Source organism: Macaca mulatta, chromosome 6 (assembly GCF_049350105.2).
Source record: "Macaca mulatta isolate MMU2019108-1 chromosome 6, T2T-MMU8v2.0, whole genome shotgun sequence".
Lineage (NCBI taxonomy): Eukaryota > Metazoa > Chordata > Mammalia > Primates > Cercopithecidae > Macaca > Macaca mulatta.
This window is the reverse complement of record NC_133411.1, coordinates 148,445,828-148,471,716: the sequence shown is the minus strand read 5'-3', so window position 1 is coordinate 148,471,716 and position 25,889 is coordinate 148,445,828. Positions and strand designations below refer to the sequence as shown.

The 25,889-nt window shown below is 42.9% G+C and overlaps 1 protein-coding gene and 4 long non-coding RNA genes across 10 annotated transcripts in view; 2 read left to right on the top strand and 3 right to left on the bottom strand.

Moving 5' to 3' along the window:
- The window catches only part of UBE2D2 (ubiquitin conjugating enzyme E2 D2), a 69,321-nt gene that overhangs the window by 9,058 nt on the left and 34,374 nt on the right, over window positions 1–25,889 (bottom strand). For 5 of the 6 annotated variants that reach the window (XM_028850090.2, XM_015141015.3, XM_028850093.2 and 2 more), the window contains 4 exons: window positions 17,508–17,571; window positions 5,338–5,369; window positions 5,182–5,259; window positions 4,990–5,095 (listed from right to left, as the gene is read on the bottom strand). In XM_028850090.2, coding sequence (XP_028705923.1) covers window positions 4,990–5,095; window positions 5,182–5,259; window positions 5,338–5,369; window positions 17,508–17,571 — 280 coding nt within the window. Of the gene's footprint in view, window positions 1–4,989; window positions 5,096–5,181; window positions 5,260–5,337; window positions 5,370–8,599; window positions 8,742–17,507; window positions 17,572–25,889 lie in introns of all 6 variants that reach the window. The other variant, XM_077937100.1, reaches the window with a different exon arrangement.
- LOC144329530 (uncharacterized) lies at window positions 417–7,874 on the top strand. The gene is made up of 2 exons (XR_013394875.1): window positions 417–617; window positions 6,438–7,874. It is a non-coding gene; the product is annotated as an uncharacterized LOC144329530 (long non-coding RNA).
- On the bottom strand, window positions 2,869–4,757 carry LOC144329511 (uncharacterized). Its single transcript, XR_013394856.1, has 2 exons — window positions 4,038–4,757; window positions 2,869–3,869 (listed from the first exon to the last, which is right to left on the bottom strand). It is a non-coding gene; the product is annotated as an uncharacterized LOC144329511 (long non-coding RNA).
- Window positions 14,913–24,314, top strand: LOC144329512 (uncharacterized). The gene is made up of 2 exons (XR_013394857.1): window positions 14,913–15,134; window positions 23,863–24,314. It is a non-coding gene; the product is annotated as an uncharacterized LOC144329512 (long non-coding RNA).
- On the bottom strand, window positions 22,431–24,952 carry LOC144329508 (uncharacterized). The gene is made up of 2 exons (XR_013394853.1): window positions 24,817–24,952; window positions 22,431–22,799 (listed from the first exon to the last, which is right to left on the bottom strand). It is a non-coding gene; the product is annotated as an uncharacterized LOC144329508 (long non-coding RNA).

Genomic DNA, 25,889 nt, shown 5'->3' with positions numbered 1-25,889 from the left:
CCCAGGCTGGAGTGCAATGGCGCGATCCCAGCTTCCTGCAACCTCTGCCTCCCAGATTCAAGCGATTCTCCTGCCTCAGCCTCCCAAGTAGCTGGGATTACAGGCATGCACCACCATGCCCAGCTAATTTCTGTATTTTTGGTAGAGATGGGGTTTCTTCATGTTGGTCAGGCTGGTCTCAAACTCCCGACCTCAGGTGATCTGCCCACCTTGGCCTCCCAAAGTGCTGGGATTACAAGCGGAGCAACTGCGCCCAACAAACCTCTTTTCTTTATAAATTATGCAGTCTCAGGTATTTCTTTATAGCAGTGCAAGAATGGGCTGATATATATACCTTTTTCTGTAAAGACAATAACTCTTATTTCTATAACCTGTATAGTTTCTTCATTGAACTTTTACCTATACATATTCATCAGTATTACTTTTTTTTTTTTTTTTTTTTTTTTGAGACAGAGTCTCGCTTTGTTGCCCAGGCTGGAGCACAGTGATGTGATGTTGGCTCACTGCAACCTCCGCCTCCCAGGTTCCCAGGTTCAAGCAATTCTTGTGCCTCAGCCTCCTGAGTAGTTGGGTCTATAGACACACACCACCCTGCCTGGCTAAGTTTTATATTATTGGTAGAAATGGGGTTTCACTATGTTGGCCAGGCTGTTCTTAAACTCCTGACCTTAAGTGATCCACCTTCCTCGGCCTCTCAAAGTGGATTACAGTCATTACTGCACCTGGCCAGTATTTTCACTAGTGTTACAACGACAGTTACTTTCACTTCTAAAAACATATAATCAAATGGCTTTATGGCACACTTATCTGCTTCCTTTCGTTTTTTTTCAGTTTTTTTTTTTTTTAAATATATATATATATTTAGGTCCCCATCATGGATCTTCAAAGTAGAGGAAATACTGGGTCAAAATTTCTATCCTTGAAGACAGACTATATGTTAAAAGAATAATATCATACAGGATTAAGGTGTTTCATAGAACTACTTGCCCATACATTCAATTTACAAAAAGGGAATCATTAAAACCTTAAACCTGAGACAGTTAATACAATCAAATTCAACAAAATGGCACTGCAATTATTTTAAAGGATAGCTATCCAGATAGAACCTAACAAATCAAACTTGTAACAGTCCTTATCATTTACAATAGCTGAAAAAAAATCAATGCTAGGCAAGAGAAGGGGAAGAACAAAAAGAGATATGGCAATAATTTCAGCTATCTTGCGCCTCCAACACCCCACCCCACCCCACCAAAACACACCTCTCACATAATTCCACTTATCTTGGTCCCATTACTAGATTTACATCTCTATTGCTATTTGGTGAAGGAAGTGTAACCAATGGGACCTTCACCAGGCCAGGCACAGGTCCATAAACACTTTCTCAAGTAGCTCTTGAATTGTAAGGGGGCCCACCAAAAGAAAAGGGGACACACTTCTCTAAAAAACTACTTCACTACAACTTTTTAAAAAATGTGGTTCTCTGGCATCCTGTTTTTATTTCTGCCTAGGACTCTAAAAATTTTAAATTAATGCCTCAGAGTTTTGTTTGCTTTAAAAATTAAATTTGTGGCCAGGAGTGGTGGCTCACACCTGTAATCCCAGCCCTTTGGGAGGCCAAGACAGGCGGATCACCTGAGGTTGGGAGTTCAAGACTAGCCTGACCAACATGGAGAAACCCCGTCTCTACTAAAAATACAAAATTAGCCAGGTGTGGTGGCGCATGCCCTGTAATCCCAGCTGCTCAGAAGGCTGAAGCAGGATAATGGCTTGAACCTGAGAGGTGGAGGCTGCAGTGAGCCGAGACTGTGCCACTGCACTCCAGCCTGGGCAACAAGAGTGAAACTCCTTCTCAAAAAAAAAAAAAAAAAAAAATTTAAGATTGAGTCTTGACATCCAAGTTATAACATGACAAATACTCAACACTTTTGACAACCGTGCCTTTATCCCAGTTTTTGGAGTACTTACAAGGAACCAGTTAACTGTCCGTTTTTGCTTCTTTAATCTTCATAACAACAATGAAATATTTATTATTGTTCCTTTTCTACTGATGACAAAACTGAGGAATACAGGGGCCAATGTGTCTCAAGTCTCATTTATTAAGAGGTGGATCTGAGATCTGCACACAGGCAATTGGATCTAGAATCTATGTTCTTTACTGTGAAACTACGTTGCTTCCTGTCTAAACACATGCGTTAAACAAATGCTAAATTATAAGCAGATAATTTCTACTAAAAATACAAAAATTAGTTGGGCGTGGTGGTGGGCGCCTGTAATCCCAGCTACTCGGGAGGCTGAAGCAGGAGAATTGCTTGAACCCCGGAGACGGAGGTTGCAGTCAGTCAAGATCGTACCATTGCACTTCAGCCTGGGCAACAAGAGTGAAACTCTGTCTCAAAAAAAAACAAAAAACAAAAATTCATACACCACATTTCACCACACAAATACCAAAACTAACATTATTTGTCTATTTCTGGCCACTTAACATCCTTTTTTTTTTGAGATGGAGTCTTGCTCTGTTGCCCAGGCTGGAGTGCAGTGGCACGATCTCGGCTCACTGCAAGCTCCGCCTCCCGGGTTCATGCCATTCTCCTGCATCAGCCTCCCAAGTAGCTGGGACTACAGGCGCCCACCACCATGCCCAGCTAATTCTTTTGTATTTTTAGTAAAGACAGGGTTTCACCGTGTTAGCCAGGATGGTCTCGATCTCCTAACCTCGTGATCCACCCGCCTTGGCCTCCCAAAGTGCTGGGATTACAGGCGTGAGCCACCGCACCCGGCCTCACTTAACATACTTTTATATGTAACTCTTGTTACAGTGTATATGCCTTTTTTCTTTTTTCTGCTTTTCTCAAACACAGTATTTTCCTATTTTTGCAATATTTGTAAAGTTCAATACTTTTTTTTTTTGGCGATAGAGTCTCCCTCTGTCACCCAGGCTAGAGTGCAGTGGTACCATCTTGGCTCACTGCAACCTCTGTCTCCTGGGTTCGAGTGATTCTCCTGCCTCAGCCTCCTGAGTAGTTGGGCACACGCCATCACACCCAGGAGTGTACAGGCACGTGTCATCACACCTGGCTAATTTTTGTATTTTTAGTAAAGATGGGGTTTTGCCATGTTGGCCAAGCTGGTCTCGAACTCCTAGTCTCAAGTGATCTGCCCACCTCAGCCTCACAAACTGCTGGGATTATAGGCATGAACCACTGTGCCTGGCTAGGGTCAATACTCTCTTAAATGCAAGTGCTAGAACCCATTTATTTTTTCCTCTTCTGTAAGTAACCTCTAATTTTCAGAACTAAATCACACTGTCACAAATGTACTTGCATACAAAGTTTTTTCAGCATTTGGGATTGTTTTCTTAGTATAAATAAATGAAACTAGAATTATTGGGTAAATGGGCATGGATGATTAAGTATCTTAACACATACTGGCAGACTGGGCTCTACAAACCTATACCTCTACTTGAAGTATAGAGTATTCATTTCAATATACCTCATTAGCATTTTGTCTCCTTTTAAAAATATCTTTGTTAATTAAAAAGGTAAAAAAAGGGAATGTAACATTCATTTATTTATTCTTTGGTTCCCCTGTGTCCACTCATCTATTAGGATCTGAATTTTTTTCTGATTTTTGTACTTCATATTTTAAACATATTAATCCATTACCATATTTGATTTTTCTCTTAAACAACTGATTTCATTTTCACAAAAGTACATCCAGTAAGCTCTTTTATCACCTCTCAGAGTAGAGCGGTGAGATCTGATAAAGATTCTTTTTTTTTTTTGAGACAGAGTCTTGCTGAGTCCCTCAGGCTGGCCAGGCTGGCCAGGCTGGAGTGCAGTGGCATGATCTCGGCTCACTGCAACCTCCGCCTCCCGGGTTCAAGCGATTCTCCTGCCTCAGCCTAAAATACAAAAATTAGCCGGGCATGGTGGCGGATGCCTGTAATCCCAGCTACTAGGGAGGCTGAGGCAGGAGAATCACTTGAACCCGGGAGGCGGAGGTTGCAATGAGCCAAGATTGCAGCACTGCAGTCCAGCCTGGGCGACGAAGTGAGACTCCATCTCAAAAAAAAATATATATAGAGAGAGAGAGAGAGAGAGAGAAAATTTTAATCCAACTGTGATTTCATCTGGGAATAATGAGAGAGAATTTTAATCCAACTGTGATTTCATCTGGGAATAATGTTCAAGGGTTGTACAATTTCAAATCAACACATAAGACAACTACATCACTCAGTTCATTGATATAGAAACCTAAAGACAAGAGCTGGTAAAATATTTACCAATATTTCGTTCTTCAAGAACCTAATGTCTATGTTCACAGTATAAGCATTTGCCTAAAGGGCTGATCTATTTCCTGTTCTGGAATAGTATCTATCTTTTCCATTCATGAATCTCAAGGTTGGAAGAGATGTTAATTGTGTTTATGCTCTAAAAAAACATTCATGCCAGTGTCCATCTTTTTTTTTTTTTTGTGAGATAGCGTCTCACTCTGTTGCCCAGGCTGGAGTGCAGTGGCATGATCTCCGCTCACTGCAAGCTCCGCCTCCTGGGTTCACACCATTCTCCTGCCTCAGCCTCCCGAGTAGCTGGGACTACAGGCACCCACCACCATGCCCGGCTAATTCTTTTGTATTTTTAGTAAAGACAAGGTTTCACCGTGTTAGCCAGGATGGTCTCGATCTCCTGACCTTGTGATCCGCCCACCTCGGCCTCCCAAAGTGCTGGGATTACAGGCATGAGCCACCGCGCCCGGCCCAGTGTCCATCTTCTAACCTATGCTTGAGTAGCACAACTGACAAAGTAGTCACTATACCAACGAACACTTTTGCTTGAAAAATCCAACTCATTTTCAGTTCTCAAGGTCCATTTCAGAATAAGAAGAATTACTATCTCTTCTTAAAAGAAAAATAATCTTTTCAAAAATAAGTAACTCTAAAAAGACAAAAGACACGGTTGCGTTATCTTGATATCAAATACCCATTGTTACCTTTTGAAATAGTTAGTGCTGGAGACCACTGTGATCGTAGAATATCAAGACAAATGCTGCCATTACTGTTAATATTTGGATGATAAATTCTTGTCGTAAATGCAACCTACAGAAAGAAAGGAAATTTTCTATAAACTAGTTTATTAGTATTATAGAAAGCACATTAAAAACTGCCACATTCCAATTAATTACCTTAGGTGGTTTGAAGGGGTAATCTGTTGGGAAATGAATTGTCAAGAAAAATACTCCACCCTGATAGGGACTGTCATTCTGTTGATAAAAGAAAAGTGGGATTAAAATGAGTAAATTACATAAACTGTTTATTCTGAATTTAATCTGAATACTTACTGGCCCCATTATTGTAGCTTGCCAATGGAACACTGAAAAATAACAAGAAAAAAGTCACCATGTAACAATATCTACATTGTATCTGTGCCATAGTAACATATCATTCCCCTTCTAATCCAAATTCATTTATAAATAATATGAGTATGAGCAAGATGAGGAACATAAAGTAACAGTCTAAAGAAACAAGAAAAATGACTAGAATGGCCTAGAACACTGATAAGGCGCTCAATGAAAAATATTTGGAGCCAGGTGTGGTGGCTCACACCTGTAATCCCAACACTTTGAGAGGCTTTGAGAAGTGGAGGCTGCAATAAGCCATGACTGCGCCACTGCGAGACTCTCTCAAAAACAAAACAAAAAAAAGTATTTGGGCTAAAACTTCTTGAAACTTCATGTCAGAGAAACAAACTTATTGACAAGGCTCATAGTTCTACTTTTAAATAGCTATTTCTTTACCTCATGGGGTAAATCATTTCTTCAAAACAATTATATATAATATACTTTTTTTTTTTTTTTTGAGACAGAGTCTCACTCTATCGCCCAGGCTGGAATGCAGTGGCACCAATTTCGGCTCATGCAACCTCCGCCTCCCAGGTTCAAGCAATTCTTCTGCCTCAGCCTCCCAAGTAGCTGGGACTACAGACAAGTGCCACCACACCTGGCTAATTTTTGTAGTTTTAGTAGAAACAAGGTTTTGCCACATTTGGCCAGGTCTCAAACTCCTGACCTCAGATGATCCACCCACCTCGGCCTCCCAAAGCTGGGATTACGGGCATGACTTCTTTTATAATGCTGGTATACGGGGGACAAAACAGTAAAGTCAAGGTAGATAATACTCAAATTAAGAAAGACTGGTTTTAACAATGAGAACAAATTTCTAAAAACTCTTGCGTAGGTCTGTACATTACTGGTCCTCATTAAAGAAACAAAAGCATCATCTCTTCTAACGTAGAGGATAAGTTAAAGAGGAAAAAAGAGAAAAAAAGGAGTGAAATTTAAAAAGAAAATATTAGCTAAAAGCCCAAGGTTGATTACAAGCTCTAGGGATACTTCCAATAAATTATAAACTTGTTCAATAAATAAATATCTTCCAAATGCAGAAAATGGTGCTTGTTCCATGTTCTCATGTTACTAAGTGCAGTATGAGAGATCAAAAGCCAGAGTTTTTATTTATAAGCAAGCTACTACTTAGTATACTTAACATTCATACTATGATCTGAGCAACCTAAGGGAAGTTGTCACTGGGGTTATATTTGAACAACCCAAACCAGATAACTCTTGTCACAAGGTAGAAGAAACATGAAGACTAAGAAGCCATATAAAAATCCACCAGAATGCCAGTCCAAATCCTAAAGTTCCTTCCAACCTCCTTAATATGAAACTAATCCCTATGGTTGGTTTGTTGCTCACTGGGACTTGAACCTAAAAATAGCAGCAGCTCGTTGATTAGGAGTTAAAGGTAAAGGACAGGAATTGCTGAGGCTCCCTTCCTTAGATGAGCCCTCCCTAGTACTTAGAAACACTTATATTACTCTCTGCCGACCATTTAATGGACTGTGTAAGCCAAGGACAAAGCCATTCTGGGCCACTAAAACTGGACCTAGTATCTTCAAGGGAAGTCCTATAAAAAGCCCCTTATATGCTGTTTAAAGACACAAAAGCAGGCACCTGTAATCCCAGCTACTCAGGATGCTGAGTTGGGAGGATGATTTGAGCCCAGGAGTTCAAGTCCAGCCCAGGCAACATAGCAAGACCCCGTTTCCGAAAAAATAAAAATAAAAACAAGACTAAAACACACACACACACATGCTCACACGCATGCATGCACACACACACATGAATCTCACTCTATTTTTAATCACAAATATACTTACAATTTGAGTAAATAAAACATTGATAACTAGAATTAACCCCCAATAACAAGGCTAAAAACACTATTAGACAAAAGAATGACCAACTGGCCAAGGGACCTGTTCTTCTACTTAATTCTTTTATGTTATTTAAATTTGTGGTTATAATGGAAGAGTATTAATTGTACCTGCATTCCCACGCAAAGCTGTAAGAGTTGGGTAAGATAAGAAGAAAGCACTGCTTTTAAGTGTTCTCAGGCACTGCCTGCCACAGCGGCGCCCTCATCTCTAATGTCTGCGCTACCTCTAGCTTGCTGAGAAGGGGGATTAACAAGGAGGTATCTAGATCATGACTAGTAGAAGGTACATTATCAGCAAATTGGCAAAGTAGTAAAGCACCCAGGAAGCAACTGGCTACAGAAGTTACTCACAAGAGTGTACCTTTTACCGGAAGGGTAAAGAAACCTCACTGTTACAGGTCTGGTACTGTGGTACTCTGTGAAAATAGATCTCATCAGAAGTCCACTGAACTTCTGATTAGCAAACTTCCTTTCCAGCATCTGATACAAGAAGTTGCTGGGGACTTCAAAACAAATCTACACTTCCAGCTTTTGGTACTTTGCAGGAGGCAAGTGAGGCCTATCTGATGGGCCTTTATGAAGACACCAACTTATGTGCTACTCATGCCAAATATGTAACAAGTATGCCAAAAGACATCCAGCTAGCATGCCAATTACATGGAGACTGTGCTTAAGATTGGGAAACATTTCATTCTCAAAAAAAAAAAAAAAAAAAAAAACAATTATTTTTCTTCTTTCTGTTATTGGTAGTTCTCTGTTAGATGTATTTTTCCCCCATGGGGTCAAAAGGTAACTATGTATATAACTGCGAGTGGAAAAATAGGGGACAGAAATCAGGTATTGGCAGTTTTTCCATTTTAACTTGTGTGTGAATTTCTAATATAAAATTGAGGATGTAAAGCATTAATTCAACTCGAACTATTTCGGTGAACAAGTTTCAGCAGTTCACCTTTATAACAATTATAAACAGACCTGTAAATTTTTTCTGGACAATGCTAGCATTTGGATTTTATTTTTGTCACTAGTTATATCATTAGTTTAATATAAAAGAGAGACATGGAAATTATTTACATGATGAAAGATTTCAGAACTTAAGTGAAATGGGCAGTTTCACACTGATGTCATTTCAATAGTGATTTATTTCAGTCTACACTTTCCAAGAATGTGGCCATCTCTTAAAAAAATAAAACTTGTCTCTGGGTGCGGTGGCTCACGCCTGTAATCCTAGCACTTTGGGAGGCCAAGGCAGGTGGATCGCCTGAGGTCAGGAGTTCGAGATCAGCCTGACCAACATGGCGAAACCCCATCTCTACTGAAAATACAAAAAATTACCTGGGCATGGTGGCAGGTGCCTGTAATCCCAGCTACTCGGGAGGCTGAGGAAGGAGAATAGCTTGAACCCAGGAGGCGGAGGTTGCAGTGAGCCGAGATCGTGCCACTGCACTCCAGCCTGGGCAACAGTGCGAGACTCCATCTTAAAAAAAAAAAAAAGAAAAAGAAAAGAAAAGAAAGCACTTTTAAAAAAAGAAAGCAAGCACTTAATAAAGTATTATTTTATTATTATTATTTTTTTAAATACAGATGGGCGGCTGGGTGCGATAGCTCATACCTATAATCCCAGCACTTTGGGAGGCCGAGGCAGGTGGATCTCCTGAGGTTAGGAATTCGAGACCAGCCTGACTAACATGGAGAAACCCCGTCTCTACTAAAAGTACAAAATTAGCCAAGCATGGTGGCGCATTGCCTATAATCCCAGCTACTTGGAAGGCTGAGGCAGAAGAATCGCTTGAACCTGGGAGACTGAGGTTGCGGTGAGCCAAGATTGCGCCATTGCACTCCAGCCTGGGCAACAAGAGCGAAACTTCATCTCATTAAAAAAAAAAACAAAAAAAGAGAGAGATGAGGTCTCGCTATGTTGTCCAGGATGGTCTTGAACTCCTGGGCTCAAGCAATTCACCCACCTCAGCCTCCCAAAGTGCTAGGATTATAGGTGTGGGTCACCATACCCAGTCAAAATATAAAAATATTGAGACAATTTTAAAAATTAAATTTTCGCCGGGCGCGGTGGCTCAAGCCTGTAATCCCAGCACTTTGGGAGGCCGAGACGGGCGGATCACGAGGTCAGGAGATCGAGACCATCCTGGCGAACACGGTGAAACCCCGTCTCTACTAAAAAAAAAAATACAAAAAACTAGCCGGGCGAGGTGGCGGGCGCCTGTAGTCCCAGCTACACAGGAGGCTGAGGCAGGAGAATGGCGTAAACCCGGGAGGCGGAGCTTGCAGTGAGCTGAGATCCGGCCACTGCGCTCCAGCCCCGGCGACAGAGCGAGACTCCGTCTCAAAAAATAAAAAAAAAAATAAAAAAATAAAAATTAAATTTTCCATTAACCATTTAAGTACTAATTCTTTCCTCCTAGTCTTTTCAAGATCAATCTTCTTCTTTTCTTGCTACTACTACTACCAGACTTAAGAAGTTATTAGAAAAATTTAAATCAGAATTTTTTTTTTTTGAGATGGAGTCTTGATCTGTTGCCTAGACTGGAGTGCAGTGGCTCGATCTCGGCTCACTGCAACCTCCACCTCCCAGGTTCAAGCAATTCTCCTGCCTTAGCCCCCTGAGTAGCTGGGATTACAGGTGCGTGCCACCACATCTGACTAATTTTGCTGTATTTTTAGTAGAGACGGGGTTTCACCACGTTGGTCAGGCTGGTCTCGAACTCCTGACCTCAGGTGATCCACCCGCCTTGGCCTCCCAAAGTGCTGGGATTATAGTCATAAGCCACCAGGACCGGCCTTAAATCAGAAATTTTTAGCTAAATATTTCCTTTTTTGTGATTCCCTGTTCTTCCTACTAACACAAACAAAGCACAAATAGACTGTGGGATCAAAATCTACTAACAATTGGACAACGCAGAATCCCCAACAGGGTTGAAGCAGAAATGCCAACAAGCTGCTAATGTTTATAATTATGGAAAGAATACCCTTCTTCTTCTTTTTTTTTTTTTTAAATGGAGAAAGGGTCTTGCCATGTTGCCCAGGCTGGTCTCAAACTCCTGGGCTCGAGCGATCTGCCTGCCTTGGCCTCTCAAACTGTTGGGAATATAGGCATGAGCCACCAGCAGTGCCCAGCCAGAATACCCAGAATACCCTTCTTTTTTTGAGACAGAGTCTCGCTCTGTCAAGGCTGGAGTGCAATGGCAAGATCTGGGCTCACTGTAACCTCTGCCTCCCAGGTTCAAGTAATTCTCCTGCCTTAGCTTCCCAAATAGCTGGGATTACAGGTGTGCACCACCTCGCCCGGCTAATTTTTTGTATTTTTAGTAGAGATGGGGTTTCGTCATGTTGCCCAGACTGGTCTCAAACTCCTAAGCTCAGGCAATCCACCCACCTTGGCCTCCCAAAGTGCTAGGATTACAGACATGAGCTACCACGCCCGGCCAGAATACCCTTCTTGATAGAAAATGACAGAAAAAAACACATATTTTCAACTAATATTGCAATCTTTCATACCCACACTACAAAAAGTTAAAGATACTCTAGCATACTGTGTATTTTATATATATGTATATATATACATACATATATATGCATAGATATGTGTGTGTATATATATATTTTTAAGAGACAGAGTCTCACTCTATTGCCCAGACTGGAGTGCAGTGGCACAAACTTGGCTCACAGCAGCCTCAAACTCCTGGGCTCAAGCAATCCTCCCACCTCAGCCAACTGAGCAGCTGGGACTACAGGCGAGTGTCACCATGTCCTGCTAATTTTTTTAATTTTTATTTTCATAAAGATCAGGTCTTGCTATGTTGCCCAAGCTGGTCTCAAACTCCTGGCCTCAAGCGATCCTTCTGCATTGGCCTACCAAAGTGCTGGGATTACAGGTATGAGCCATTGTACCAGGCAGAAGATTCTTACATTATTGTGAACTTTTAACTCAACATCATAGGTGATCTCATCTGTAATCCATATCTATTTAGTTTAGTAGATCATATCTGTTTAACATTCCAATAGGACTAAACATATGTAATCCATTGGCGTTAAACTCTGAATAAAAACCTATTCACATTCTGATAACACTATGTTAATTTGTCTTCACTGTTATTAAGGTCAAATTCCATCATCAAAAAAATGAGCAAAAACACATGCACGGGACTAAGTCTTTAAAACAGGTGAAGGAGAAGGAAGAAAAAAATTACTCATGTAGCAACCAAGACAAATAATCTTTATGCCTCTCATAAAATGATCTAGAATCTACAGTACCAATAAAAAGGCAGAGAAAGAGAAACTAAAACCCATTCAGGGTTTATTTATTTAATGAAAGAATTTAATTAATGAAAGCATTTAAAGGCCTACCATTTAAATCTTGAGAATTTTGTCACATTGGTTGAATATAAAGATACCTGCTAAAACCACTGATTTAGGTTACTCTCTGGAAGCCTTTCTGGACTCCCTAGGTCTTACAGGTACAAGTATAAATCAGAGAAGGTAGTGAGAGAATACCAAACCTGCCTCACATTACAATGTTTTTAGAAATAGCTCAAGTAGGCTAGGCGCAGTGGCTCATGCCTGCTCCAGCACTTTGGGAGGCCACGGCAGGCGAATCACAAGGTCAGGAGTTCGAGATCAGCCTGGCCAACATGGTGAAACCCCATCTCTACTAAAAATACAAAAAATTAGCTAGGCGTGGTGGCAGGTGCCTGTAATCCCAGCTACTCGGGAGGCTGAGGCAGGAGAATTGCTTGAACCCAGGAGGCACAGGTTGCAGTGAGCCGAGACTATGCCACTATACTCCAAGTGGGTGACAATGTGAGACTCTGTCTCCAAAAAAAAAAAAAAAAGGAGAAATAGCTCAAGAATTACTAGAAGTTCAAGTAAAAAGGACCCCAAAAATAGTTACTGAATGAAATACTGGCCCACAAATATAAAATATTGCTACATTTTACATAAACATCTATTTCAAAAATCTTTCATTTAATGATCCATCTTAGGATTGATCAAAATTGACCAAAATAAAAAGTTTTGATAGTAAAAAACAAAAATAAGTTCCCAGCACTATGTTGGTTTAATACTATCAAACCAAATTATGCAAACTGAAAGTTACACAATCTGTTTTATGAGAGTTTAAATGTGAAGTTCACAGATGAATGATTACTCTTTAATATTCTGAATGAAGCCTTGAGGTTAAAAGGGACAGGCTGGGCACACTGGCTCATGCCTGTAATCCTAGCACTTTGGGAGACTGAGGTGGGTGGATCACCTGAGGTCAGGTGTTCGAGACCAGCCTGGCCAACATGGTGAAACCCCGTCTCTACTAAAAATACAAAAAATTAGTCAGGCGTGGTGGTGTATGCCTGTAATCCCAGCTACTTGGGAGATGGAGACAGGAGAATTGCTTGAACCCAGGACATAGAGGTCGCAGTGAACCGAGATCACGTCACTGCACGATCTGTTGCACGCCTGGGCAACAGAGCAAGACTCTGTCTCAAACAAACAAACAAAAAAGCAGGGGACGGTGAGAATATCTGATAGTATGAGACTGAATCTCCAGACACCTACACTTGAATGCACAGATCTCAAGACAGTCACATTTACCAAGTGTTCAAAACAAAAGAAAGTTGGGTGCGGTGGCTCGCAGCTGTAATCACAGGGCTTTGGGAGGCAGAAGCAGGAGGATCACTTGAGCCCAGGATTTCAAGACCAGCATAGAAAACATGGTGAGACCCTATTGCTATATATATATATATATATATATATATTTTTTTTTTTTTTTTTAATTAGCCAGGGGTGTAAGGGCATGTACCCATAGTCCCAGTTACTCAGGAGGCTGAGGTGGGAGGATCCCTTGAGCCCAGGAGTTTGAGGCTTCAGTGAGCTGCAATTGCGCCACTACACTCTAGCCTGGGCAAGAGTCATCCCCTGCCTTGAAAGAAGACCAGAGGAGACTCTGTCTCAAAAAAAAAAAAAAAAGGCTGGGTGTGGTGGCTCACGTCTGTATGCCTGTAATGCCAGCACAGGGGGAGGGGGAAAGGCGGGGAGGGAAGAGAAGATAGAAGGAAACAGATACATGGCCATTCAATCTTCAGCTTACTTTTTTTTTTTTTTTTTTTTTTTTGAGATGGAGTCTTGCTCTGTCGCCCAGGCTGGAGTGCAGTGGCATGATCTCAGCTCACTGCAAGCTCCACCTCCTGGGTTCACGCCATTCTCCTGCCTCAGCCGCCTGAGTAGCTGAGACTACAGGCGCCCACCACCATGCCCGGCTAATTTTTTGTATTTTTAGTAGAGATGGGGTTTCACCATGTTAGCCAGGATGGTATTCATCTCCTGACCTCATGATCCGCCCGCCTCGGCCCCCCAAAGTGCTGGGATTACAGGCGTGAGCCATCGCACTCGGCTGTGGGAGTTTTATTTAACTCTCCAAAGGGAACAATTTTTCAATCTGAGAAAGAAATGTATAGTGCTAACTATGGCAGAAGCGAAGCAAAGCAAAGACAAATTACTTCAGCATGCTAAAGAAAACTTCAAAAATGAAATCAAGTCCCCTGACTCCAATCACTTTTAATTAAAGATTTTCAGCCATTCTTGAATTTACCTAAAACAAAAGCACTTTTCCAACTGAATAGAAAGAGTACACTGATGGATGTGGCTGATATGATACAGTGGAAGGACAAACTAGAATCAGAAAACCTGAGAACGAGTCCACACGGAGAATCTCCATGAGCTTCTCATGGGACTCTTTTCTAAAACAGTTTAAAATTTCTACTCCAGTCACCTAAATGAGTTGTTGTAAGGCTTAAATGAGACAATAGTGTGTAAGAGCACTTACTAAATCATTTTGTATGGTTTAGGTATTTAGTCTGCCTTGTTTGGTACCAAATTACTACAGTTACTCACGCTAGGTAAGTCAGAATACAATAATGTAAATGAGTTTTTTCATGACATGTACTTGGACTCATAATTTATAATATTTATCTATTTTATTTGTAAAGTAATCCTTGTAAAAGGGCCTTGCTTTCATTCTTCACGATTTAGTAGACCAGACACATTCTTTTTTTCTTTTGTTGTTGTTTTTGTTTTGAGATAGTCTCGCTCCCGTTGCCCAGACTGGAGTACAGTGGTGCAATCTTGGCTTACTACAGCCTCAACTTCCTGGACTCAAGCGATCCTCCCACCTCAAACTCCTCCTGGGTAGCTGGGGCTACAGGCATGCACCACCAGGCCAGGCTAATTTTTGTATTTTTTTGTAGAGACAGGGTTTCACCATGCTGCCCAGGCTGGTCTCGCACTCCTGGGCTCAAGTGATCTGTCTGCCTCAGCCTCCCAAAGCACTGAGATTACAGGTGTGAGCCACTGTGCGGACCCAGACACAACATTAGTAAGAAAAATCAGGGCTGGGCGCGGTGGCTCAAGCCTGTAATCCCAGCACTTTGGGAGGCCGAGACGGGCGGATCACGAGGTCAGGAGATCGAGACCATCCTGGCTAACACCGTGAAACCCCGTCTCTACTAAAAAATACAAAAAAAAATTAGCCGGGCGAGGCGGCGGGCGCCTGTAGTCCCAGCTACTCAGGAGGCTGAGGCAGGAGAATGGCGTGAACCCGGGAGGCGGAGCTTGCAGTGAGCTGAGATCCGGCCACTGCACTCCAGCCTGGGCGACAGAGTGAGACTCCGTCTCAAAAAAAAAAAAAAAAAAAAAAAAGAAAAATCAGGAAAAAACAATTAGAGGCCAGGTGCAGTACCTCATGCCTGTAATTCCAGAACTTTGGGGGGCCAAGGCAGGCGGATCACCTGAGGTCAGGAATTCAAGACCAGCCTGGTCAACATGGCAAAACCCCGTCTCTACTAAAAATACAAAAATTAGCCAGGTGGGCCGGGCGCGGTGGCTCAAGCCTGTAATCCCAGCACTTTGGGAGGCCGAGACGGGCGGATCACGAGGTCAGGAGATCGAGACCATCCTGGCTAACACCATGAAACCCCGTCTCTACTAAAAAAAAATACAAAAAACTAGCCGGGCGAGGTGGCAGGCGCCTGTAGTCCCAGCTACTCGGGAGGCTGAGGCAGGAGAATGGCGTAAACCTGGGAGGCGGAGCTTGCAGTGAGCTGAGATCCAGCCACTGCACTCCGGGCGACAGTGCGAAACTCCGTCTCAAAAAAAAAAAAAAAAAAAAAATTAGCCAGGTGTGGTGGCAGGTGCCTGTAATCCCAGCTACTTGGAAGGCTGAGGCACGAGAATTGCTTGAACATGGGAGGCAGAGGTTGCAGTGAGTCAAGGTCGCGCCACTGCACTCCAGCACGGGCAAGAGAGTGAGACTCCGTCTTAAAAAACAAAACAAACAAACAAAACTATTAAACATAAGCTAATTTAACCCTGTACTCATTTTGACCTTAATCTACATATTTACACAAGTGTTTGTAAGTATACATACTTTAAAATACTTGTTAAATGTTACAATTTTTTTTTTGGAGAGTGAGTCTCACTCTGTCACCCAGGCTAGAGTGCAGTGGCACAATCTCAGCTCACTGCAACCTCCGCCTCCTGGGTTCAAGCAGTTCTCTGCCTCAGCCTCCCGAGTAGCTGGGATTACAGGTGCCTGTCACCACGCCCGGTTAATTTGTTTAGTATTTTTAGTAGAGACAGGGTTTCACCATCTCGTCCAGGATGGTCTTGAATGCCTGACCTCGTGATCCGCCCGCCTCGGCCTTTCAAAGTGCTGGGATTACAGGCATGAGTCACCAGGCCCAGTCCTGTTTTTATTTTTTGAGACAGCATCTCACTCTGTCGCCCAAGCTGGAGTATAGTGGCATGGTCCTGGCTCACTGCAAACTCTGCTTCCCAGGCTCAGGTTCAAGAGATCCTCCCACCTTAGCTTTCCAAGTAGCTTGGACTACCAGTATGCACCAACACACCTGGCTAATTTTTTCGTGTGTTTTTTGTAGAGACAGGGCTTCACCATGTTGACCAAGCTGGTCTTGAACTCCTGGGCTCAACTGATCCACCTGCCTCGGCCTCCCAAAGTGCTGGGATTAGAGACATGAGCCATCACACCCAACAAAATGTTACAGTTTTTTGTGAATTAGTTTTACATAGCACAGTCTCATTCAAATATCCCCTCTTTAAAAAAGTTCAAAGACACTATATGGGAAAAAATTATGTTGCAATGAAGTGGAACACAGAGGAAATTATCATCCAATGTATGCATTAAGACATCTCATAGATTATTTTAGACAAAATTAAGCAGATAAACTGGACTTCAAAAATAAAGATCTGCTTTTGGCCAGGCGTGGTAGTTCACGCCTGTAATCCCAGCACTTTGGGAGGCCGAAGCAGGCGGATCACCTGAGGCCAGGAGTTTGAGACCAGCCTGGCCAACATAGCGAAATCACGAATCTACTAAAAACATAAAACTTAGTCAGGCGTGGTAGCATGCACCTGTAATCCCAGATACTCAAGAGGCCAAGGCACGAGAATCACTTGAACCCAGGAGGCAGAAGCTGTAGTGAGCCGAGATCATGCCACTGCACTCCAGCCTGGGTGACAGAGCGAGACCCTGTCTCAAGAAAAAAATAAAGACCTGATTTCACAAGTATGAGCCAGTAGAAAGTCAGACACAGACACATATACTATCATCCTTAGTATTATCTTACTCAAGAATAATAGCTAGCTGTAGGTAAAAGCTCAAATCCTTCACTCCAGGAAAATACCCAGAAGGGATGAAGGTCAGGTAGGAGAGGACCAGAACAACTATACAGCCAATACCTGGCAGAAGATTCAAAATGTAATGAACAACACAGGTGATAATGGGATGAACACAGAGTTGCTCCATTCATGGGCCACTAAAGGTTAAACACTGCCTCTTTCCTATAGCGTAATTGTTTCTTTTTTTTTTTTTGAGACGGAGTCTCGCTCTGCCGCCCAGGCTGGAGTGCAGTGGCCGGATCTCAGCTCAATGCAAGCTCCGCCTCCCGGGTTTACGCCATTCTCTGCCTCAGCCTCCCGAGTAGCTGGGACTACAGGCGCCCGCCACCATGCCCGGCTAGTTTTTTGCATTTTTTAGTAGAGACGGGGTTTCACCATGTTAGCCAGGATGGTCTCGATCTCCCGACCTCGTGATCCGCCCGTCTCGGCCTCCCAAAGTGCTGGGATTACAGGCTTGAGCCACTGTGCCCGGTGTAATTGTTTCTTCACACAAAATAACCACTGTTATGCTATTACTCCATTATTCCTTTTAAATACTTACTATCATCTCCAACAGGACCTGCTGAACACTGTGCTGGAGGGTCCCGTGCCAGATCATTCAATTCCTACAGAAAAAAGAAAGAAAAGAAATATATTCAATGTAAATGTACCTTTTATCCATTATTAAAGTTTATATTGTTACCAATATTCTCTGTCATGCTGGTGAAACTCTTTTAAGAGCATTCCTTCAGAGTAAGAGATGAGTAGATTGGTGAATCTTTAAGGTATTTTGGATTCTCCAATGCAATGTGTATTTTTAAAGTGGGTCATTTTTGCTTTGTTCAGAGCTTAGTAAATAAATACAATGAGGAAGGTAAAACATGTATTATGGGCTGGGAGCAGTGGCTCACACCTGTAATTCCAGCACTTTGGGAGGCTGAGGCGGACAGATCACTTGAGGTCAAGAGTTCGAGACCAGCCTGGCCAACAAGCCTGTCTCTAGCGAAGATAGAAAAAATTAGCCGGGCATGGTGGTACATGCCTGCAATACCAGCTACTCAGGAGGCTGAGGCAGGAGAATCTCTTGAACCAGGGAGGCGGAGGTTGCAATAAGCCAAGATTGCACTACTGCACTCCAGGCTGGGCGATAGAGTGAGACTCCATTTCCTTTTTTTTTTTTTTTTGAGACGAAGTCTCGCTTTGTCGCCCAGGCTGGAGTGCAGTGGCCGGATCTCAGCTCACTGCAAGCTCCGCCTCCCAGGTTCACACCATTCTCCTGCCTCAGCCTCCCGAGTAGCTGGGACTACAGGCGTCCGCCACATCGGCCGGCTAGTTTTTTGTATTTTTTAGTAGAGACGGGGTTTCACCGTGTTAGCCAGGATGGTCTCGATCTCCTGACCTCGTGATCCACCCGTCTCGGCCTCCCAAAGTGCTGGGATTACAGGCTTGAGCCACCGCGCCCGGCGAGACTCCATTTCAAACAAACAAACAAAAACAAAAAACATGTATTATGTATTAAAGAGCCATAAAAACCGTTTTTGTTTTTTTTTTTTTTGAGAAGGAGTCTCGCTCTGTTGCCCAGGCTGGAGTGCAGTGGCGCGATCTCAGCTCACTGCAAGCTCCGCCTCCCGGGTTCACGCCATTCTCCTGTCTTAGCCTCCCGAGTAGCTGGGACTACAGGCACCTGCCACCACGCCTGGCTAATTTTTTGTATTTTTAGTAGAGACGGGGTTTCACTGTATTAGCCAGGATGATCTGGATCTCCTGACCTCATGATCCACCCACCTCGGCCTCCCAAAGTGCTGGGATTACAGACATGAGCCACCACGCCCAGCCAAAACTGTTTTAATGTAAACATTTCATTTTTCAAAAAAAAATTTAAGGCCAATTTTAGTATCTCAAAACTATTAGGTTACACTTGGGACAACCTTCTAAAGTCATAAATGTTCCAAAATTATATTGGACCATCTGACAAGTTGATATGTTTTCAGTGGAAGTCCACTACCAGGGTTCTAAAAGTAGAAAAAACTTTGAAAGAATATATTTTAGACTGGGCACAGTGGCTCATGCTTGTAATCCCAGCACTTTGTGGGGTCAAGGCGGGAGGATAACCTGACGTCAGGAGTTCGAGACCAGCCTAGCCTGGTGAACATCGTGAAACCCCATTTCTACTAAAAATACAAAAATTAGCCAAGCATAGTGAGTGCATGTCTATAGTCCCAGCTACTTGGGAGGCTACGGCAGGAGAATTGCTAGAACCTGGGAGGTGGAGGTTGCAGTGAGGCAAGATCATGCCACTACACTCCAGCCTGGGGCAACAGAATGAGATTTTGTCTCCAAAAAAAAAAAAAGTATTTTAAAAGGCTGACTGAAGTAATAAAACCACCATCCATAAAGCTTTGTAGCTCCCAGGAGCGATGGCTCACACCTATAATCCCAACACTTTGGGAAGCCAAGGCAGCGCCAATCACTTGAGGCCAGGAGCTTGAGACCAGCCTGGCCAACATAGCGAGACCCTGTCTGTACTAAAAAAATACAAAATTAGCTGGGAGTGGTGGCACACACCTGTAATCCCAGCTACTCGAGAGGCTGAGGCAAAAGAAATGCTTGAACCCAGGAAAGGCAGGTTGCAGTGAGCTGAGATCATGCCACTGCACTCCAGCCTGGGCGACAGAGCGAGACTCCATCTCAAAAAAGAAAAAAAAAAGCTTTTTAGTCAGAGACTCCTCTACCTGTAATAATGTTTTATAATCAGTTACCAGCTTCTCAGCTTTTTAAACATAAAAGTTCAGAAACTTGAGACTTGTTATTGGGTGGGGATGCCTGAAAAATTACAAGGCAGGAAATCATACTATATTCCATTTCCCCTCAGCTTGGTTTTTGAGACAAAAACAAAGTTCTCAAGAAGAACTAGTGTTCGATTATATTTTAAAACTACAACAGTGAAAAGAGAAAAGTCTAAGTTTTTTAAATCCAAAAACCATTTAGACTCTTACGTTGTTTCATCCTCTCTGTAAGTCTGGAGTACAAAGCATAAAGTACGGAGATAAAGTTTGAAAAAGGGCCAGGCGCAGTGGCTCCTGCCTGTAATCCCAGCACTTTGGGAGGCCGAGGCAGGCGAATCATGAGGTCAGAAGATCGAGACCATCCTGGCTAAGACGGTGAAATCCCATATCTACCAAAAATATAAAAAATTAGCCGGGCGTGTTGGCGGGCACCTGTAGTCCCAGTTACTCAGGAGGCTGAGGCAGGAGAATGGCGTGAACCTGGGAGGCGGAGCTTGAGTGAGCCAAGATTGCACCACTGCCCTCCAGCCTGGGCAACAGAGCAAGACTCCATTTCAAAAAAAAAAAAAAAAGAAAGTTTGAAAAAAGGAAGGCTCTGGATTGAGATAATGATTAACTTACTCAAATATCTCAATTTTTGGATCTTGTGTCTCTAAAATAGAGATTTTCTGCCCATCTCAAGAAAAAAAGTAATAGTTCCCATTCTCAAATATTACTGACAGCACAGGTTGGTATAACTAAGAACATCTGGCTTTATTTAAGACACTGCTGTAGCAACAGGTTATTAAAATATAACTTGAATTTAACAATTGAACAATTCTGAGGTCCTGCCATGTTCACTAAGTGGAATTTTACTTTTGATTTCACTTTAATCTTTTGCTCCTTTCTTTTTTTTTTTTTTTTTTTTTTTTTTTGAGACGGAGTCTCGCTCTGTCACCCAGGCTGGAGTGCAGTGGCCGGATCTCAGCTCACTGCAAGCTCCGCCTCCCGGGTTCACGCCATTCTCCTGCCTCAGCCTCCCGAGTAGCTGGGACTACAGGCGCCTGCCACCTCGCCCGGCTAAGTTTTTGTATTTTTAGTAGAGACGGGGTTTCACTGTGTTACCCAGGATGGTCTCGATCTCCTGACCTCGTGATCCGCCCGTCTCGGCCTCCCAAAGTGCTGGGATTACAGGCTTGAGCCACCGCGCCCGGCCACTCCTTTCAAACTGAGTTACTTTTTTCCATGCTGAATGACATCAAGGTTTTTAACTCAAGCGCTACGATTTATCTAAGCAGAATACAAGATCCATCAGTCTGTTTCACAAGCCAGTATAATTTTAAAACCCTAAGCCAAACTTAGACTAATAGACCTTTAAAGCGCTCATTCAACACTTCCTTGGCTGACAGCACTGATACAGCTGAATCTCAAAAGCATACTGCTAAGTGAAAGAAGCCAGATATAAGGCTACATGATGTATGATTCCATTTATATGACATTCTAGAACAGGCAAAACTATAGTGACAGAAAGCAGATCCATGGTTCCAGTGGCTGGAGGGAGTTAGAGGGGGGAATAACTATAAACAGACATGAAGAAAATCTGAGGAATGATAGAAGTGCTCAAAATCATTATTTTAGTAGAGATTGTACAACTATATGCCTATTTGTCAAAACTCAAATTGTACACTAAATTTTACGGTATGTAATACTGTATCTCAAAGTTGTTTATTATTGCTTTTTAAAGGGGAGGTAAGGTCTCACTATGTTGCCCAGGCTGGTCTCTAATGCCTGGACTCAAGCAATCCTTCCTCCTCAGCCTCCCAAAGTGCTGGAATTACAGGTGTGAGCCACAGTACCTCGCCAGTTTTTTATTCTTAAAAGTACATTTGGGCTGGGCACGGTGGCTCACATCTGTAATCCCAGCACTTTGGGAGGCCAAGGCAGGTGGATCACGAGGTCAGGAGCTCGAGACCAGCCTGACCAACCCCATCTCTAAAAAAAAAAAAATACAAAAATCAGCCAGGTGTGGTGGCACACACCTGTAATCCCAGCTACTGGGGAGGCTGAAGCAGAAGAATCACTTGAACCCAGGAGGAGGAGGTTGCCGTGAGCTGAGATTGTGATACTGCACTCCAGCCTGGGCAACAGAGCGAGACTCCAACACAGACACACACACATTTGGATTCAGAAACAGATCTTTTTAAAAAAAGAAAAAAAGCACATACCTATCCATCTTTACATGTGCATAAAATATCTCCAAAGAATACACAAGAAACGCCAGGCACGGTGGCTCACACCTGTAATCCCAGCACTTTGGGAGGCTGAGGCAGGTGGATCACCTGAGGTCAGGAGTTCGAGACCAGCCTGGCCAACATGCTGAAACCCCGTGTCTACTAAAAATACAAAAATTAGCCGGGCATGGCGGCACACACCTGTAGTCCCAGCTACTCGGGAGGCTGAGCCAGGAGAATTGCCTGAACCCGGGAGGCAGAGGATGCAGTGAGCTGAGATGTCATCGCTGCACTCCAGCCTGGGTGACAGAGTGAGACTCTGTCTCAAAACACACACACACACACACACACACACAAAGAAACTAGTTAATAATTGCCTTTAGGAAGGAAAGCTTAGGGGTGAGAATGGGAACTATATTCCTTTTATACATTTTGAATTTTATAAAAGTGTGTATATTGCCTATTTGAAAAATAAATTACCCTTTAAAATTTTCTTTTTCTCTTTTTTTAACCAAGTGGGTCTGTGCAAGAATTATCCTGACTACAAATGTGGATTAAAATAGCTTTAAAAATTGTCATCATGGCTGGGCACAGTGGCTCACCTGAGGTCAGGAGTTCGAGACCAGCCTGGCCAACATGGCAAAACCCCATCTTTACTAAAAGTACAAAAATTAGCCGGGCATGGTGGGGGCCTCTGTAATCCCAGCTACTCAGGAGGCTGAGGCAGGAGAATTGCTTGAACCTGGGAGGCAGAGGTTGCAGTGAGCCAATATCACACCAGTCCACTCCAGTCTGCATGACAAGAGCAAGATACCGACTTAAGAAAAAAAAAAATAGGCCAGGCGCGGTGGCTCAAGCCTGTAATCCCAGCACTTTGGGAGGCCGAGACGGGCGGATCATGAGGTCAGGAGATCGAGACCATCCTGGCTAACACAGTGAAATCCCGTCTCTACTAAAAAATACAAAAAACTAGCCAGGCGAGGTGGCGGGCGCCTGTATTCCCAGCTACTCGGGAGGCTGAGGCAGGAGAATGGCGTGAACCCGGGAGGCGGAGCTTGCTGTGAGCCGAGATCTGGCCACTGCACTCCAGCCTGGGCGACAAAGCGAGACTTCGTCTCAAAAAAAAAAAAAAAAAAAAATTGTCATCATTTGCAGTGTAATCTAAATAGTGAAAACCCAATTACAGCAAATAAACATACAATCTATAAAACTGATTATCTCTACATCATGATGAAAACTGAAGTTGAATCTAGTTGGAACATGTAGGCAGAAAAAAGTAATATCCAAATATATCAGGCTGTGTTTTAACAGTTGGCTTTAAACCTATACATTAATTTTAACTTTCTATTTTATGAGAAAGAACAATAGGGAAAGTACAGCCAGCCCTCTGTGTCTACGGGTTCCACCAACTGTGGGTCAAATACACTGGGGAAAAAATGATGTCTGTACTGAACACGTGTAGACTTCTTTGGTCATTATTCCCTAAACACCACAGCATAACAACTATTTACAGAGCACTTACACTGTATTAGGTTTTGTAAGTAATCTAGAGATGACTTAAAGTATACAGGAAGATGTGCATAGGTTATATGCAAATATTGTGCCATTTTATATCAGGGACTTGAGCATCTGTAGATTTTGGTATCCATGGAAGGACCTGGGACCAACCTTTTATGGATACTGAGGGAGGAATGTATATATAATTACGTTTAGAAAAAAGTGATAGGTAAGGAACTTTGACAGTTAAAGTAGAACATTCTCAATTTATAAAAAGATTCTCAACCCGGTGCAGTGGCTTACGCCTGTAATCCTAGCACTCTGAGAGGCTGAGGCGGGTGGATCACCTGAGGTCAGGAGTTCAAGACCAGCCTGGCCAACATGGTGAAACCCAGTCTCTACTAAAAATGCAAAAATTAGCCAGGTGTGGTGGTGCGTGCCTGTAATTCCAGCTACCCAGGAGGCTGAGGCAGGAGAATCACTGGAACCCGGGAAGCAGGGGCCGCAGTAAGCCGAGATCGTGCCGTTGCACTTCAGCCTGGGCAATAGAGACTGTGTCTCAAAAAAAAGAAATTTTTGTAATCCCAGCACTTTGGGAGGCCGAGATGGGCAGATCACGAGGTCAGGAGATCGAGACCATGCTGGCTAACACGGTGAAACCCCGTCTCTACTAAAAATTACAAAAAAAAATTAGCCGGGCGAGGTGGCGGGCGCCTGTGGTCCCAGCTACTCGGGAGGCTGAGGCGGGAGAATGGCGTGAACCCAGGAGGCGGAGCTTGCAGTGAGCTGAGATCCGGCCACTGCACTCCAGCCTGGGCGACAGAGCGAGACTCCGTCTCAAAAAAAAAAAAAAAAAGAAAAAAAAAGAAATTTTAAGGAAAAAAAAAAAAAAACCGATAAAGTAGAACACTAAAACTTTGAAAGCCAAATACATGTATGCATCATACCACTATAGCAAAAAGAAACCCTCTAAATTCCTTGAGGGGAAGGCATCCTTCAAGGGATGTGCAGATTTCCCTTTCACTATATCCTTGAGTAGGCAACTTAAGCTATTAGTCAGTAAAAATTAATGCTTCTTTACAAACCACCCTCCTTCCCCAATCATAACAATTATGAAACAAAATAAAAATAGCATGGGAAAGATGTGTTTACCCCTTTGGTCCTCACCCTATGGTGTAAGGTGAAAGGAACAAGATGGAAAACTGAGAGGGGTTATAATTAACTTTGTAGAAAAATGGCTCTGAAGTCAAGTTTTAGTAATCTGAATATTGCTATACAAATCAAGGCTCTTTGGTGGTTAAAATCACACTCTGAAAATATTTAAACAAAGATTATGATTCATAGCATTGTAATTTCAGGTCTGCGCATGGTGGCTCACGTTTGTAATCCCCACACTTTGGGAGGCTAAGGGGGGAGGATGGCTTGAGGCCAGGAGCTCCAGACCAGCTTGGTCAACACAGTGAGACTCTATCTCCACAAAACAAAAATTTTTTTAATTAGCCCAGCATGGTGGAGGGAGCCTGTAGTCCTAGCTACCTGGGAGGCTGAAGTAGGAGGATTGCTTGAGCCCAGGAGTTCAAGGCTGCAGTGGATTGTGTCACTATACTCCAGACTAGGCAACAAAGTGAGAGCCCATCTCTAAAAAAAAGTACGTATTTAAAAATACGTTTTTAATATGTTACATATGTGTTTATTACATACACAAATACATATGTATTTGTGTATGTTATATATTATATACACAATATACACGTTATACATTATATAACAATGTATACATTGTTATATATTTTACATATTAAAAACATATATTAAAATACATATGTATATATAAAATTTCAGGGTCATAAGAGATCATTTAGAACTATTCCCAATTTTATAAGAAAACAAAATACAAAGTATCTAACCCAAGGGTAAGGACTTGAGTGTTCTGCTATACCATGGTTCTTTAAATCTGGATCTAAAATATTAGAAATGTCCAAGTTAGAAATGTCTGAGAATCGGCCGGGTGCAGTGGCTCATGCCTGTAATCCCAGCACTTTGGGAGGCCAAGGCGGACAAATCACAACGTCAAGAAATCGAGACCAGCCTGGCCAACGTGGTGAAACCCTGTCTCTACTAAAAATACAAAAATTAGCTGGGCGTGGTGGCACTTGCCTGTAGTCCCAGCTACTCAGGAGGCTGAGGCAGGAGAATCACTTGAACCCAGGAGACGGAGGTTGCAGTGAGCCGAGATCGCGTCACTGCACTCCAGCCTGGGTGACAGAGCGAGACTCTGTCTCAAAAAAAAAAAGAAAAAAGAAATGTCTGAGAATCTACATGGTATTTGGGAAATTAAGCTGAACCTCTTTTAAGACTACTGAACTGCAGCCGGGCACGGCAGCTCATGTCTGTAATCCCAGCACTTTGGGAGGCCAAGGTGGGCAGATCACAAGGTCAGGATATCGAGAC